The 18,223-nt window shown below is 39.6% G+C and overlaps 1 protein-coding gene across 2 annotated transcripts in view; it reads left to right on the top strand.

The window, feature by feature from the left end:
• Positions 1-18,223, top strand: part of Plcb1 (phospholipase C beta 1) — a 694,761-nt gene that overhangs the window by 485,160 nt on the left and 191,378 nt on the right. For both annotated transcript variants that reach the window (XM_085833870.1, XM_085833871.1), the window contains exon 10: positions 16,695-16,841. In XM_085833870.1, the coding sequence (XP_085689996.1) occupies positions 16,695-16,841 (147 nt within the window). The remainder of the gene's footprint in view (positions 1-16,694; positions 16,842-18,223) is intronic.

Genomic DNA, 18,223 nt, shown 5'->3' with positions numbered 1-18,223 from the left:
GGCTATCCACTCAGCTGCTTTCTTTACCAGATACCTGATGCCATGTCACAAACATTTTGATTTTAAAACCACGTACTCTGCATCCAACTTAAGAACTGCTGAAGTTGGTTATAATGGCAAAGACGTATAATCCCAGCATGATCTGAAAGCTTCAGAGGAGGAAAGTGTTGTTTCCTGCTTGTGCTTCCAGAAGTCTGCAGAGCAGGGTTCCCATGATGGATGGACAGTCTCATGACACTTGAAACGATAGGATGGTTCTGTGTTCCTTCTCAGAAAGCTTGGGAGAAAACACAGCTGGGACTGCCTTTGTGCTTCGGAGTAGATGGGATTAAGGAGAGTGAAGGCTTTGCATCTGTAAGGTCAGGATCCATTTGACTTAGACATCATGGTAAAGGATCTAAAAGATTTTGCCTCCTTTGTATTGTGGTCAGAACCACAGAGCAGTGCACTCATGAAATGCAGTAGAGCTCCCTCCCTGCCCTCTGAAAACCTCTGTTCAAAGGGTAGATCTGCACCTGGGCAATCCTAGGCTCCACTTGCAAATCTAAGTAAGGCTGTATTTTAAAAAGAAAAGGGACAGAGGATGATGATGACCTCAGGGTGCATGCCTAGTATATAAGGGGGTGGGACAGAGGTGTTGCTTGTACTAGAGGGAAGTGGAGAATAAGAAGGTTTCCTTCTTTTTTTGTTCTTTTGGAGGGTGTTTGTATGGGGACAAAGTTTTACTATATAACTTTATATGGTATAACTATATAGAACTATGTAACTCCAGGCTGGCCTGGATCCTGCTGTGTAGCACAGCTGGACTCAGATTTATAGCAATCCTCTTGCCTCTGCCTCCCAGCTACTGAAGTTACAAGCATGAGCCACCTCACTAGCTTTCAAACAAAAGGTCCAACCTAGGCTGTCGTTATCTCTCCATGTCATTTTAAATGGGGGGGGGGTCTTCTTTAAGTCAAAGTTCATCTGTCAAGTTAAATAGCCAAAGCTTCTTTGACTTGTCAAACAGACCCATGAGGAGTAAATAAATTCGCAAATGTGAGAATGCTTTGGAGAAGGGACAGTGCTGTATCAACGTTAGGTGTCATCATTAAGAACTTTCACACCAACCACATCAACACATACAACTCAAGAAGCTGAGAAAAGTGTAGAGCCACAGAGAGCTGTGGCAGCAGGGACAGGGGCTGACCTATGGGAAGCAGATCATATAAGCATTCAGTGAGCATCACTATGCCATACCTTAGCTTGTATTTGTCCATGGTATAGTACAGGTTTTACAGTCTACAATGCATAGAATAGATGATCCTTTCAATTTAAGATAAAATAATAATGCATGAGAACATGTGTAGACCACATTAAATACAGGATTGGGAAGTCTGGAGAAAAATTTAAAAGCCAGAAATTTTCATCTATTAGATAGAAACCAAGGTAGTTAACATATGCTATAGCAAAACCCGTGCCCAAGCAGAAAAATAAAAGAGGAACATTTAATTATTATTTCTGAAAGCAGGCAGATAGATTTGGGTGAGCCATGTCATTGCCATCTGCATGTCTTTCCTTGAGAGGAGCTAGCAGAATCCTCAAGGGTCATAGCACCAGGAATAAACATAAGCCAAGAAATGGCATCTCGCTGCTGCACTTGGAAGTGATTTAAGGGTGTTAAGCCCTTGGGCAGGAAGTGTTCCAGCGACCTCTGCTATCATTACCCAGAGAGCAGGGCTTGAATGATGATGAATGGTTTTTCATCCACCTAATCCCAGTGACATCCAAACATATGAGTGCCAGATCCTGCCTAATTGGCATTTGGCACGACAGAATGTGGTTGGTGCCCATGCTAACTGGCAGACACATTGTCCAGTTCCCCCATCTCAGCTGTGCTATGATACATGTGGACCATCTGTCTTCCAAGGCAGAATTTCCCAGTGCTAAACCACTTTGAAGATATTTGCATGCATTTGGCATTTCTTACCCTTCAAAAGCTAACCTGCATACTATCTGCAAATCCCACTAACAATGTCACCTCCTGCTTAGCATTTCTACTGTCCAGGATTGGCATAACACATTTTCTATTGTGTTTTACCTCTCGTCTCCTAGATGTAAGACTCATAGGTTGAAGGAAGAAAATGCTGGAGGACTCCTCTAAATTGCAAACAGAGATTAGAACATAAATTAAATCTGGAAAGGAATTTTGGACCTTGATAGACAAATTCAAATCAAAGACTGTAATCCTCACGCCTCTGCCAGATGGGTCATTTATCTGCCAGAGCCCAGCTTCTTCTAACAAAAAGATTAAAGTAACACATTTTCGAGAGATAAGTAAATCATGGGAAAGACTCTTTTCCTGGTCACACTCGGGGCTATTTTTAGGACTGATGCAGTGTAGGCAGATTAAGGCCAACTGTCTATATAGCAAAATGTCCCGCTTTCCATAGTCCGTGGCTCTTACTTAGGACAGCGCTAGGAGTGATCAGTAGATAGATAAAGTCAGCTTCATGCAGCTCTCTCTTCTCAGGGTCCAGCATGAGCTCCTGGTCCAGCCTCCACACTTGCCACTCAAGTTTCCCCCTCAGCCTCTGTTTACTGAACTGAAAATTAATCACTCTCTCAGAGTGGTAGGTAGTTCGTTTTATCAGCACTATTATTATGGTTTATTCTCTGTTACTAGACCATGGGCAGTGTCTTCCACGGCAGTACAACACAGCCTGTCCACCTAAGGCACAAATCCTCCATGTTCTATGCTGTCTTGAGCAAGTCCCTTTCTGCAGATTTTGTATCTACAAGAAAGGCATACAGGTTTTAGCCCTTGCCCAGTGACAGTGGGAATGGGCTGAGTTCATTCTGCATATGGCGAGAAACATGAATGATTTGCTAAGCAGCACACAAGAAACAGATCAAACCGATGAGCCCATTCAAAGGCAGGTTTTCCTCATTTGTGATCCTGCCTGCAGTTACATATTAGATTTCCTATCAAATCACAACTCATTATCTAAAAAGAAAATTCATACATATAAACATAAACAGCCATATATTTTGCTGAAAACTCCTCATTCACAAGCAATTCTACACCCATTGTTAATGCCATGAAGGGGACATTTCCTGGGTGTATGTCTAATTAGTTCCTTATCCTATTGCTGTGACAAAAATATCTGATAAAAGCTACCTAAGGAAGGAAGGCTTGGTTCTGGCTCACAGCTTGAGGGTTCTCTCCATCACAGTGAGGAAGGGATGGCAGCTCTAGCTGGTGTATCAGGAACATGAGACAGTTGCCCACAATGCACCCAATGTCAGAAAGCAGAGATGAAAGCTGGCCTCAGCTCCCTTTCTCCTTCTCCCTTTTGCATCCCTTACCCTCCATCCCATGGAATGATGCCACCCACATTCAGGGTGGGACATACTTCCTTAGTTAAATTTCTGTGTGAATACTCTTACAAATATAACCAAATGTGAGTTCCCTATGTGATTTTTAAATCCAGTAAAGTTGACAATGAAGGCTGATCATCACAAGTCCATCCCTTGTCTACTTGACACCCAGCTATATAACCTTCAAATCCCAATATTCCATTTCTGGTCTTCAAGTCTCATGTCTATCTGACAAAGAAAAAAAGCATTCAGCCCAACTTCAAAAGTCTCTATGGTCTTTAAAAGTTTCAGTACTGTTTACAAGTCCATAGAAGTGTGGTGTTGGCCAGGTAGTGGTGTTGCAGGCCTTTAATCCTAGTACCTGGGGGAGCAGAGGCAGGTGGTTTTCTGAGCTTGAGGCCAGTCTGATCTACATAGTGAGTTCCAGAACAGCCAAGGACATGGAGAGACTTTGTCTCAAAAAGCCACAGCCACCACCACAGCCATGCACATACATACACACACACATACATACATACATACATACACACACACACACATACATACACACACACACACACACACACACACACACACACACGTACACATGCATGCTCACATGCAGGCACACACACGTGCACACAGTCCAAAGCCTCTCCTTAGACCCAAGATAGCCTCTTGATTATAAACCCTTATTTAAAAAGTCATACACTTTCAAATTACAATGGTACACAATAAATATTCTCATCCAGAAGGAAAGATAAGACAAAGGAAGACTGAAAACCAGTAGGGAGAACACCAAATCCTGCAGCTTCCTGTTCTACATCAGGGGTCTGGCTGGCATTAGATGGGCTCCAACAGCTTTGGGTGGTCCTGCCCCTCGGATTCTGCTGCCTCCAAATCACCAGTTCTCTCTTGGATTGCATCTACTCTGTGGCTGCACTGTTCCTAGGCAGACATCAACCGTTCTGACATCTTCAACAACCTGGGATCGCTATTGCCACATAGATCTTACCTTAACAGCTTCATACAACTGCATCTAAGGGCCTTCTTTGGGGAAATCCAATCTTGTCACATAATGGCTTGGCCTTGGCAGCCTTCTGGAACCTTGGTCAAGTCTCCATGGCACTTTCCATGCCTACAAAATCAGCACCATGTATACCAGTCCGCCAAGACCTATTGTCAAGTTAAAGTATGGTGTGGCTCTACCACAGGTAACACCATGCTCTCTGTATATTTTGACTATCTAATATGAAAAAAAAATAAAAATAACAAATGCTTTCTTTTAACTGTTTGGTGTTTTGTTTTGTTTTGTTTCATTTTGTTGTTGAGTAGAGAACATGACCTGTAATGTTCTTGATTCTATCTCTTCCCTTTCAAGTGAATTTGCATGTTTCCAAGCTGGAGTCTTCAATGGGTAGAGTCTTGATTTAGAGCACTGTCCCTAGAGTTCATGACAGAACTCCAGGGTTCCCTTTCATGGTGATAGTGTCTTTAAGAATTATAGTTACTTTTCCTCTACCTACCTTGTCCAACTTTAAGCCTGCTGATGCTGCTTTCCTAGCCAAGCTGATCATTTTCCATAACTTTCTCTTCCCTCTCCCTCTCTTTTCATCTCTCAAGCTAAGAATGGTGAGCATTTGCCATGCACATCTTGGATATTATGGTGCTCAAAATTTTCCTTTCTAAAAACCTTTACTCCATGACAATTCAATCCAGGCTCCCTTAAGTCATGGTATCAGGACATGAGTGGCATGCAAGCACATTCTTCACCAGAATAGAGCACAATGGGCTCTAGCCCGCTTTTGCTATAGTCTTAATTTTTCTTGGAAAACTTGTGAGCACAATCTCCTCTCCAACACTCTGAGCATTCTGGCCTTCCACACTCCCACCAGAATAGCCCACTAAACTCTGCTGACAAGTCTCCACCTAACATTCCAAATTCTACATTCCTTTTACAAATCATAAAAATAACCCCAGTCCAAGTTCTTATTTTCTGTATTAATGCCCTTTCTCATTTTTTTTTTTGTGACAAAGTGCCTGACAAGGGCAGCATGAAGAAGAGTTTGTTTTGGTGTACAGTTTAACTGTTGAGATTGTCATGGTTGGGGTGGTTGGTCTCTGAGCCTAGCTAGCCTCCTCATCCAGGAGGATGAGGCAACCCTTTGCCCTGAATTCTGTCAGGAAAGCAGCTGAGATGAACTCTGGAGATCACCTCACTTTTTTTCTCTTTTCCTTTTCATGGTGTCTGGGCCAATGGAAAGATGCCATGGATTCACGTGGTTCTGCCTCCAGAGTTAAACTTCCATGGGAACATCTCCCATTCAGATGTGTCTCTTCTTGGAATCTAAATCCAGAGTAGCTGACTGTGAAAAAGAGTCAGAAGCCAGGTGTGGTGGCATACACCTTTAATCCTAGTGCTTAGGCAGAGGCAGGCAGCTCTCCATGAGTTCAAGGCCAGCCTCATCTATATATCAAGTTTCAAGACATTCTGGGCTACATAGAGAGACTATGTCTCAAAAAAAAAATGATCACAATCAGAGCATGTCTGTTTTTGTTTGTCTGTTTGTTTGTTTGTTTGTTTGTTTGTTTTGCAAAATGTCAGTTTAGTGAGGAAGCAATGATGGAAGGACTCTTTGTATACCTAACTAATGTGCCACAAGTTCAGTTGGAGATTAGCTTTTAGTCATGCACTATATATTTTCTCCATCACTAGATTATCTCATTTATGCCAAGTATAGTGGGAGTATGGTATTAGACTCACTGCTGTGCTCAGAATTTTTAATATAAATGAGAATCAGCCACTTGTGCTATGTGGTCCTTATTGAAAGTTCTATGTGTAAGCTTCTAAGTAGAAGACTGGAGCCTATGGATTTATTTCAAATATGCTTTTTGCTTCTGGCTTGAATAGGAAATTCTGCTAGAGCAAAAGTCATTAAGAATATGCACTGATAGATCCATAGCTTGCCAAGAGCAATGGAATGGAATACACCAAACTCTCTGACCATTTAAGAACTGATTTACCATATTCTCAAGTGTCCTCGATCCTGTTTTCTGGCCTGTTTTGGTGTCTTTGGATACCAGCCTATGTGGACCTCTTGTATTCCGAAGGAGAAGGAAGCTTTGGTATAACAGTGTCCGTAAAACCAAGCAGATCATGTGTCCTTTTAGATAGCCATCCCTTTCTAAAGGCAAAAGGTTTGTTGTTAGCTATTTTTAATAAAAGGTCAAAGGGTCAGACTTGTGGAAGATAATAAAGAAAATATCCAGCTACATTAGGCTTAGTATGCAAAGTGGATCACAGCCCTAAAATTTACCCTCCCTGGAAATACCTATCTCTACCTCTACCTCTACCTCTACCTCTACCTCTATCTCTATCATCTATCTGTGTGTGTGTGTGGGGGGGGGGTGTAGCATATATATGGATATACACTTCAACAGTGTTTTGAACTCAAAGTGTGACTTGACAGGAGAGATTTAGGAAATGCAATTATAAATGTGCACTTGATTTCTTGATTGATGTCACAAGCCATCATGCAGGAAGGTGGACATTACGGACCAACTTGATTCATTCATCACTCTGTCAGAAACTCATAGTTGACAGCATCTTTCATACCCTACAATACCTGTTGTATATAGATATCCCTGTGAGGTTGGCAAGAGAAGTCATGAGGCCTAAGCGATTTCCCAATTGCAAGTTCAGACCCTGTCTGCCTCTTCTGATTGCATGCTTTAAGAGAAAACACAGCCAGATACCTGAATGACAAGTTATCCATACAGTGCCACCTATCATGAAATGTTTGTAACTGCATGTTCTCACGGCAAAATGAAAAAGCAAAGCAATGGCCACTATAAGTTCCTGGCAAAAATAGAAGTTTTGGAGGCTTTTTTGTATTTTGTTTTTTGTTTTTTAATTTATTCCATATAATTCAACTTCATCTGTAATTATTAAAATGTATCTAACTTAATATAATCAACTTTATCTAAAAATACTAGAATGTACAAATCACAGTAGAAACATTGTAGAACATCAAGATAAACATAATGGGATGAACATGCTTATCTAATTATGCTACCTTCAGTCCACACTAAAACTGCATTAAGAGATAATTTTATAGATGTGATCTAGAAAGGGTTTGAACTAAGAAGATAAAAAATTATCTCAGAAAGTTGGCCATATGTTCACAGTTGTAATAGATCTGAGGAACTGCTCAAAAATCAACCAAGTGGCATGCAGGGAATCACCCTGAGCTATTCCATAGAAACTGTAAAAGTCTCAGTAATTGAAAATGCTGGGTTCCTCCAGCTGTAGGCGTGACAAAACAGAATAAAATAGGGGTTGGCAGCTGTTGAAATATATGTCAGAATCCCTATCTGAGAGAACAGACTAAATGAAGATAACACAGAATAGGTGTGGGAAGAGCAACCATTTTGAAAATAAGATCACAGACTGCCACACATAGAAACATGTTTTCCCTGCATTTGCCCTACACTCTGCATTTTGGGGGGCAAAACATTAGACAGGGAATCCTGAAGATTAGGGATCACTCCCAGAGAGACACAGGCGGAGTTTTCTGCAGCGATGCCTCGTCAACCACAGGGTTCTCAAACCCACTCATCAAAGTTCATTAAAGTAACCCAGTGAATGGTTTCGTTCTGCTGAATAGAAAATATAAATAGGCAATAGTTACTAGGCATAGGAGGAAACTCCTTTTAAAGTAGAGATAAGGGGGAAAGTAGCAACAATAAATATAAATACATGGCAAGAGTTAATTAGATATAGATATAATTTTATCCTTAGAAAAGTAACAATATATATTCATCTTTGAAGTAAGAGCAAATGTCGTTTTTAAAAGAAATGTCAGTTATCATAAATTAGCTTTTGGATATTAAAAATAACATAGTAGAAACACAACACTGAAAAATGAGGTGGGAATAGAACTAAAGAAATAGCTAAGAGTCAAACAAGTGAAATATTGTATAAATATATATATGATATAATTACATCATATATGTGTGTGTATATATATATTTATATGTGTACATACATACACACATATATGATGGCTAAAAGGTTTAAATCTGAGAAAACAATGTTCTAGAAAGAAGAAAACATCATAAAATACATTTGTGAAATTTATCCCAAACAGGCTAATAACTTTCATACCCAACCATTACCAAAGCAGAGGACAAAGACAAAGTCATATCAAGAAAAATAATTGTGAAAGTTTCATAAATTGGAGGCAAATATACTGAAAATTCCTAGATAGACAAATGTTAAATAGGACACATAACTGTTTTTAGATGATGAATTAGAAAGATTTCAATATTTCTGACAACCATGCTGGAAATAAAAAGACAATGAAAGCAAGTTTATAAAAGAAAATTTAAAATTCTACCAAGAGTGCTCTACCCAGCTAAACTAGGAAGTATGCATGCAAGTGAATGTGACCCATTTTCAGACATGCAAAGTTCAGAAAATTCAACACTCTTAAATCTTTCCACAGGAAACTACAGAGTACAACTACAACTAAAATTAAAATGAAAAATATAGCCATGAATGAGCAAGCATAGCATGTGAGAATAAAGGAGCATAGGAGTAAGCTAGAAATAAAAGTAATAAGAATCCATCAGATTCTATTCTAGTAGATCAGAAGGCTCCCAGAAAGACTTCAAGACTCTGCAACTAAGAGCACTTGCATTTGAACACATTACAATGGGGTTCAGGATACTTGTAGACAGCTTGAAGGTGTCCTACAGGTATGGGAAAAGAAATTAGTAAATGATAAATATGACACTTATTAAACTCAGGGGAAGTTACAAAGTTAGAAATTGTGCAAGATAATTGTTGGGTTATTACATGACTTGTCTCTGAATGTATATATCCTGTGTATGTATAGGATACATAGCCATGTGTAATTTCGGCTTTCAATTCAGTAACCTTATTTGTGCTGGGGAAGTAGATATAAGAAATAATGGTGCCCTATTCTTTCATGATAGGAGTTTTTTTTAAAAACATAAACAAGAAAATTATTTTGAGAAGTAGAAGTAGACATAGAAGCATCAGTTGAAACATTAGCAAGTGTTAGCTCCTAATCAATGGGAAATTGGGGTGCTTATTTCTTGTTTCATTTTCCCGAGACAAATCCTTTTTAGAAAGCAGCTTTATAAATGCTATGAATTGAGAAATCCACTCTCAACTTCCAGACCATGCTGATGTTCATCATGTCATTCCCCCCATCCCCCCTCATTTGGAATTTCACGTATGCATCAAAAGCAAATTATGCACATGACTTGGTGGTACTCCTTGGAGATTCTCTTCACTATTTACCCTTGGTCTCTCTGCATGTCTTCCTACCAAGCTCAGTCTACCAGTAATCAAAATTCCAGGCCTGGTCAGCAGAATTGTGGCTATGTTTTTATGGGTCTTTTTGTATATATGAGTGTTTTTGCCTGTATGTGTGTTGGTACATGACCTTGTCTGGTGCCCATGAAGACTAGAAGAAAGCACTGGATCCCCTGGAACTGGAGTTACAGATGGTTATGAGTTTTCCTGTGGATCTTGAAAATGGAGCCTGCAGGAGCAACAGTGCTTTTAACCAGTGCTCATAACCTAAATATTTTCGAAGGCAAGGAGCTGGTGGGCACATCTCTGGTTTCTGCCAATGCAGGGCACATAGAGATGGGTTCTTGATAAAAATGTTTATTGAGAACTGTCAGCAAGAAGGACTTTAGTTTTTATGTGAATTCAAGACATCTTACTCTTCCTGGATAGACTTGAGGTGCAAATATCTTTTCTCTAGATGCCTGGAACAGCAGAGTCATTCCAGAAAGTTCTGTTAGAAATAGTCTGAGCATGTGCTAATAAGACCCTGATATTGGAGAGTCAGTCAAAAACTTTTTTCCATACTCCAGAGTTCCTTTCCATAAGCATACATCATCTTCCTTTTCCATTGTCCCTCAAGGCCCATGGCATGGGCTTAGACTGTACCCTTACCCTGGAACTCCTCCAGTGCCTTTCCATATATTATTTGGGTGAACTACACATAGCTGAATGACACACCACTGTGTGTCAGAGCACCTCTGGAAGATGTCAGAATGCCACAGATAAACTTTGAGTTTCAGTCTTCCCAGTCCTACAGGAAGCTAGCAGAAGAATGATAGCCACTGTCTGTCCCAAGGGTAAGAAAGACCCAAATAGAGGGAGAGTGTGGTGCATGCCCATGACCTCAGTGCAAAACCATATGACATTGGAGAGTTTATAACAAATATGTTGCTGTATAAAAATGACCAGACATTTAAATGGCCCATGGGGACCATCATATGGTCAAGTCACTTTCCTCTGGGGTCTCTTTGATGATGGTTCCTCTCTAGTGAAGCCATGTCTATTCTCCCTTTGCTTAACCAGTTTCTTTTTCCACTGAACATAGCAAACACTGGGTTTCTTCTGAAGAGCTTCTTAGAGCAGTGTTACATTCCATTCCCTGGGGGACTATGTTTCCCTACATTGGCTCCAAATGGTGTAATAGTTTCTGTTGTCATAAATACCTTAAGGTATATTTTGTGACCCATATGGACAATGTAAAATATACCTGTCTCTATTAAAAAAACATGTTAGGGAATTTATTTTTCACCTTTGTCTTTACCCTTTAAACTTTATTTGCAGGAGAAAAACAAAACAAAACAAAACAAAACAAAACTGTATTTACCATTGTTCCTCGTCATGGCCTAATGCTTCATATTCTTTCTGATATGGGCTATTTTATTTTAAATCATCTCTAATATATTAGCCCACTTGAATTTACAGAACTTGAAAGCTGGAAAATAATCTTTTTTAAATATTTTTATTAGGTATTTTCCTCATTTACATTTCCAAAATTTGCTATCCCAAAAGTCCCCCATACCCTCCCACCCACTCCCCTACCCACCCACTCCCACTTTTTGGCCCTGGCGTTCCCCTGTACTGGGGCATATAAAGTTTGCAAGTCCAATGGGCCTCTCTTTCCAGTGATGGCTAACTAAAAGGAGGCTTGTGGTTAACAAGTCCTTGACTTACTGCTGGTAGGAATGTGCACACTGTCTTAGCTGGTTATGAACTTGTTTAGAAAGACAATGTGTTTCCATTAGTTTGGTGGTTTGGTTGGTTTAGCGTGTGTGTGTGTGTGTGTGTGTGTGTGTGAGAGAGAGAGAGAGAGAGAGAGAGAGAGAGAGAGAGAGAGAGAGAGAGAGAGAGAGAGAGAGAGAGAGAGTATATGTATGTATGAGTGCTTGTAGGAACATGTAGAGGTCAGAGAACAACTCCCCTTCTACCATGTGTATCATAAGAATCAGACTCAGCTCAGACATAAAGTAAGCACCTTAACCCTCTCAGTCATTTCACAGGTTCTTGCTTTGTTTTGTTTTGTTTTACATTATTTGGGGGGACTGAACTCATGGCCTCCTACATGTTAGGCAAATGTACCCCCCCACACACACACACTGAATTACAGTATCTAGCTCCGTCCTACATCAGTTCTCAATGTTTTCCACTTTCTGTGTTACTCTATGGACTAAGAAAATAAATGGAAAATTTTCACAAACAAGAAAATAGTTGTTTTTTTAAATGCTGATGGTTTTAAGTCAATGATGGCAGCATTCTTCCACTGTAGATTACATGGAAGCAAAGAAAATCTGTCTGTTCTCTGTCCCCACACCTTGGCCAGTCAAAGGCATCTTTCACACATTGTACAAAGTATGAAATATGTTTGAAATTGAACTCCTGACCCTTTAAGTGACATACCTTCTATATTATGCATTGACTAATCCTAATTTTCACAGTGGCATCTCTTGACTTTGCCAAACCTCTACCCATTCACTTGGTGCATCAAGAATCTTGAATACTTGTTATTAGCACATAAAGTTCTAGAGTGGAAAGTATCTGATCACTCATATTCTTTAGCATTTTTTGTCTGGCCATTCTGAAAACCTACACATTGTTGTTATTCAACAACAATGTTGTTACTAGGTAAGTATAATCCAGCAAGTTGTCTCAGTAAGTAAGGTCATTCTCCCACTGCAATCCTGTCTTCTTCGTATGATTCCGAGAACCCTCCGTGGAAGAAGAGAACTAAATCCTGGCACACACGTGCCCACACCTGCATCCATACATATGCACACTCACTAATAATAATAAGTAAAAATTTTAAAATAAAATTAGAAAATGCCCTTCCCTAGGGATTTTTTGTTTAACATAGATAATCTTCAGAAGCACCAGCTCATCTAAACTCCTGGATGGTTTTCTGACTGTGACCTGCATTTAATATTATGTTAAGGGTCTGCAATCATAGCTCAGGGTTTCAGTGCCTGCCTGTAATGTTCATGATGAGTGAGGCCCTTGATTCAGTGTTCAGCACCAAGGGGGGAGGGGGTGAGCAAATTAAAATATTAGATGTCTATGAAACAATAAAGGTAAAAGATTATCTAAAAGTCAGATATGTAGATTCTTAACTAGATTTGTATTTAATTTAGCAATTTTGCCTATGTCTCTGTTTAATTTTGGTATTTGGCTTGGTTTTTACTGACAAAGACACTAGGCATATAGCCCAGTGGCTGAATACTTGCTTAGCATGTGTGAGACACTATATTCAATTCTCAGTATGAAAACTGGGCCCTGGTGTTCCTCTGTACTAAAGCATCTAAAGTTTGCAAAACCAATGGGCCTCTCTTTTCTGATACATATGCAGCTAGAGACACGAGGTCTGGGGGGGTACTGGTTCATTCATATTGTTGTTCCACCTATAGGGTTGCAGACACCTTTAGCTCCTTGGGTACTTTCTCTAGTTCCTCCATTGGGGGCCCTGTGATCCATCCAATAGCTGACTGTGAGCATCCACTTATGTGTTTGCTAGGCCCCAGCCTAGTCTCACAAGAGACAGCTATATCAGGGTCCTTTCAGCAAATGCTTGCTAGTGTATGCAATGGTGTCATCGTTTGGAGGCTAACTATGGGATGGAACCCTGGATATGGCAGTCTCTAGATAGTCCATCCTTTTGTCTCAGCTCCAAACTTTGTCGCTGTAACTCCTTCCGTGGGTGTTTTGTTCCCAATTCTAAGAAGGGGCAAAGTGTCCACACTTTGGTCTTTGTTCTTCTTTAGTTTCATGTGTTTTCCAAATTGTATCTTGTATCTTGGGTATTCTAAATTTATGGGCTAATATCCACTTATGAGTGAGTACATACTGTGTGAGTTCTTTTGTGATTGGATTACCTCACTCAGGATGATGCCCTCCAGGGCCATCCATTTGGCTAGGAATTTCATAAATTCATTATTTTTAATAGCTGAGTAGTACTCCATTGTGTATCACATTTTCTGTATCCATTCCTCTGTTGAGGGGCATCTAGGTTCTTTCCAGCTTCTGGCTATTATAAATAAGGCTGCTATGAACATAGTGGAGCATATGTCCTTCTTACCGGTTGGGACATCTTCTGGATATACCAGGAGAGGTATTGCTGGATCCTCCGGTAGTACTATGTCCAATTTTCTGAGGAACCGCCAGACTGATTTCCAGAGTGGTTGTACAAGCTTGCAATCCCACCAACAATGGAGGAGTGTTCCTCTTTCTCCACATTCTCGCCAGCATCTGCTGTCACCTGAATTTTTGATCTTAGCCATTCTGACTGGTGTGAGATGGAATCTCAGGGTTGTTTTGATTTGCATTTCCTTGATGATTAAGGATGCTGAACATTTTTTCAGGTGCTTCTGAGCCATTCAGTAATCCTCAGGTGAGAATTCTTTGTTTAGCTCTGAGCCCCATTTTTTAATGGGGTTATTTGATTTTCTGGAGTCCACCTTCTTGAGTTCTTTATATATATTAGATATTAATCCCCTATCTGATTTAGGATAGGTAAAGATCCTTTCCCAATATGTTGGTGGTCTTTTTGTCTTATTGATGGTGAATAAATTGTTAAATAAACAGAAGGTGAAGAAAGAGGAAAGAAAGAAAAGAGGAAGAGAAGGATGAAGACCAGATAAAATAATATTTAGCAAGCCACAACAATCACAGAACACTGAATGATTTGGGGGGAATGAATCTTTTATGAAATTTGGCCTTAAGAGTTCTATCAAAAATATTTTTGAATCATCTAGAGAAATAGCTTTGACACTAAGCTAACTGGTTTACTTATAAAATGTGTGATCCGTCGAAGGGATGTATGCATTCCCGCATTAAGGCTTGTTTTGGTCTTTCCGATGGACATGTGACCATGATGGTTGCTGTGTTAAGTGTTGGGTATTTGAAAGTATAGATGACGGTGCTTTTTGAAAACTGGTCACACACAAGCATAGCCTGCAGGCGAGTCGCTACTGTGGGTCACAAACGTGTCAGTTAAAGCCTTTATATCATCTTTTTCATCTCCAAATAAGAGACCTCTTGCTACTTCTCCTTGTCATCTTACCAAAAATGATCCAGACCCATGGTGGAGTCCAGTTTTAGCAGTTTGTGGTGCAAATAATTGTTTCTATTCAAACATTTGCTTAGATATTTCTTTCTGCTCTGGCAAAGTAATTTAGCACTGGTACTTGATGAGGAAGCCCTGTGACTTGTGTTCAGCCCCTGAAACTCATGTAAAGAAAGAAAAAAAAACTACTACACAGAGATGTTGAGTCAGCCCCACATGTTCCATCCAACCCCCTGCATCATGCATGCACACAGACAACAATGATGATGGTAATGATAAATAAAAATGAAAAATGAACATGTTTCTTTCATAGAATAGACAGTCTCTTTAGAGAGCCAGGAGTCAAGCTTCATTCATTCATTCCTGAATAATATTAACATTGATTTAACTATAATATTCCCAGGATTTTGTATCAGTGATCTTGAAAAATATATTAGGTGTGAAAAAAATTTACTGTGGTAAAATGTTATGGTTAATTTTGCTGTTTATAAATGGCACACTCTTCATTAAAAGCCTTAATGACATATATATTCTAAATCAATAGCTCTGTTCCTGCCAGTGCAGCTAGCAAAAGGAATTAAGTATGTATATAAATATTTAACTGCCATAGTATTCAATACAGTGTCATTTATACTTAAAAATATTTGAAACAGATTTAATAACTGATAATAGTAGATTATTGCTTAATCTTTTATTTTATGTTTTATTATATATAAAATATAAGTAGCTGTATATTTTAGGAGTTCAAGTTAAGCACTGATCTTAGAGAATTTTGTGATAAAAATATTTATAACATTTTGTTCATTTAATTCAGAAGAAATTTCTGAACTATGTCAGATATATATGCATATATTTGCACCCTATTAAAATGCGCACACCTACCTTTTTGATGATACACAGCAAAGCTTCTAAAGGAACAAGTACATGTGAGAAAAGTGTTTTCTCTCTGCTTATCTTATTGGCTAAATTCCTTCTATGAAGATAGAGCACTTTTAAATGAACCATAAAACTGTTCTACCAAGATAATAAGATATGCTACCCCTAATCTTTACCAACACCATCCTCGTTTCCCATTCATTTGCTGTTATTTTGAAGCCTGGACTGTTAAAGTTGAAAAAACATGCTGTGGTTAGGACTCTGCATGCCTGCAGGGGCTGAGGCGAAGACTAGGGATTATCTTGGTTCTTGTAATGTGGCTTCAGATCATACTCTGTAAATATGTACAGCTTCTATCTTTGAATTTTATATCCGTAATGCCGAAATAAAAATATTGTCTCAATATTTAGCAGTATCTACTTCAAAATGTTGTAAGAAAAGGCAAGTCTCTGGGTTGAATCATAGTGTGAAAGTCAGATTTTTCTATCTGGAGTAAACTTGTAAATACAAACCCAGAGCTCTCACCTTCCCTTCCGGATGCTTTCAGTTTGTTATGTATAGCACAAGTCGTGTGTTGCTATCTTCATTTTGTCTAAGGGGAAAATGATTTGAGCACTTTTAATTTAAAGTTAAATAATTATTCATTATTTTTATTATAAAAATAAAAGCAATTTATAGTCTTAATGGAAAATCTGGAAAGCCATCTCAAGGTGATTTACCCAGCGTTAACTCTTCTTTTTTAATTTATGAACTTGATGTTCACTCATATTTAAAAGGAGAATGTCTGTGTTTAAATCATCTGAGAAGTCAAGGAAGCATCAGAATTACCTCTCCTTAATTCTGGGAGGAGTGGCAGGAATAGTGGCAATACACAGCATGATCCTAGACAAGGGTGGGTCCGTATTAAGACAAAACTATGTCCTCTGTCTTCTCCTTGGATGCTGCAGAGAGGGGTTTGTTTGTTTGGGATGGATCAGTGCAGGCTGACCCCACCCATAACCTCCGGCTGAGCCTCTCACATGCCTTGAAATCCATTTTCTCCAGGGCAGATGTCAGTGGATGGATTCATGCGCTACCTGAGCGGGGAAGAAAATGGAGTCGTTTCACCTGAGAAACTGGATTTGAATGAAGACATGTCTCAGCCCCTGTCTCACTATTTCATCAATTCCTCGCACAACACCTACCTCACAGGTACGACGCAATTTCTGTTCTTTGGCCGATCCCATCAGGTTTTACTTTCTTGTGTTTGCTGTTGGAAAATGAATGTTTCCTTTGTCCTGGGCGTGGCCTCTGGGGACTTGAGTTGCCTTGCTGACCTCTCTGGGTAGAAGCCATCCTGTGTGTATTTGTGAAGTTGGGCCATCTCCTCTGTACAGTTTGTGTTGTTTCCAAGTCTCCTAGACTGTCGCGGCATCTGATGTTTTCTGACCCATGGAATTTTGTGTAATAGGAGTAAGTGCACAGTGAACTTACAGGCATTTCCAAAGGGAATACGGTTCATATGCCTGTTAATGGGCAGGAAGCCTTGTCCTATACCCAACACCACAAAAAAAGAACAAAGCTACCGACAACCCTAGCTAGTTCTCTGTGCTGTATTCATCTCTAAGGGCTCTGAGACCCCTCAGAAACTTCGGTGAAGCAAATGATTTTTCATGCAAGGTGAAAAAAGGCTTTGGATAAACAAACAGACATTTTCTAAATGACAGATTTAGTAGCAAATATATAATAAAGTAAGAGAAAACAGTGTCTTACATTGATCCGAAAGTGAACATTGGCAAGCTTTTTGGTAAATCATCAGAAAGAAACAAGTTTTTATCTCTAATCACAAGCTTTAAGATGTCCTTGGAGAAAAGCAGCTGCAGGTTTAATAAAGAAAAGAAAAGCTTTGAAAAACAAGCATACTACTTTCTCTGCTTTGTAATCCTATCAGATGTAAGACAACTGAAGTCTGGAGTATCCTATGGTGTCTGAGGGAGGCAGATGGGCCTCATACCTTCAAGGTTGTGTAGACACACTGGTGGAGCTTGTCTGGGCATGGTCAGTTTGTGCTGCAGGCTGGACTCGTACTGATACACATAAAGAGATTCAAGTTCTGGATAGGCATATGGCATGTAAGAAAATGTCAATCTACTGATGAGTGACAGGTCAGAAGTCATTTCTCTAGAGTTCCCTAATATATCCTTTGCTCCCATCTCAAGTAAATATGTGTTGTTCCTACACTAAGTGAGAAACAGGCTTGAGCAGAGGTAGCACCATAACCTTGAGACAGCCAGAATAGTCTATCTCAGAGTAATCTACGCAGTCTGAAACCATCTAGCCAGTGCAAAAGTATATGAATTCTACAGCACTGCAGTTTAGAGGCTTGTGACAATCACACAGCTTGCATGCCATTTGTGTCCCATTTCTTACTACTGGTGGTGTCTACTAAGAAAAACTCATATCCACAAAATTAAGTGTTGCCTTATTCTAGTCACTCATCTCAGCAAACCAACCCAAGGCAATGGTATAAAATAATGCCCGTACTGTGTCAGGAATTTGAACAGTGAAGGAAGCCACAGCACATCTGTGTTCCA

The sequence above is a fragment of the Mus caroli genome, unplaced genomic scaffold, assembly GCF_978045245.1.
Source record: "Mus caroli unplaced genomic scaffold, Mus_caroli_1 scaffold_2, whole genome shotgun sequence".
Lineage (NCBI taxonomy): Eukaryota > Metazoa > Chordata > Mammalia > Rodentia > Muridae > Mus > Mus caroli.
This window is presented reverse-complemented; position numbering and strand designations above follow the sequence as displayed.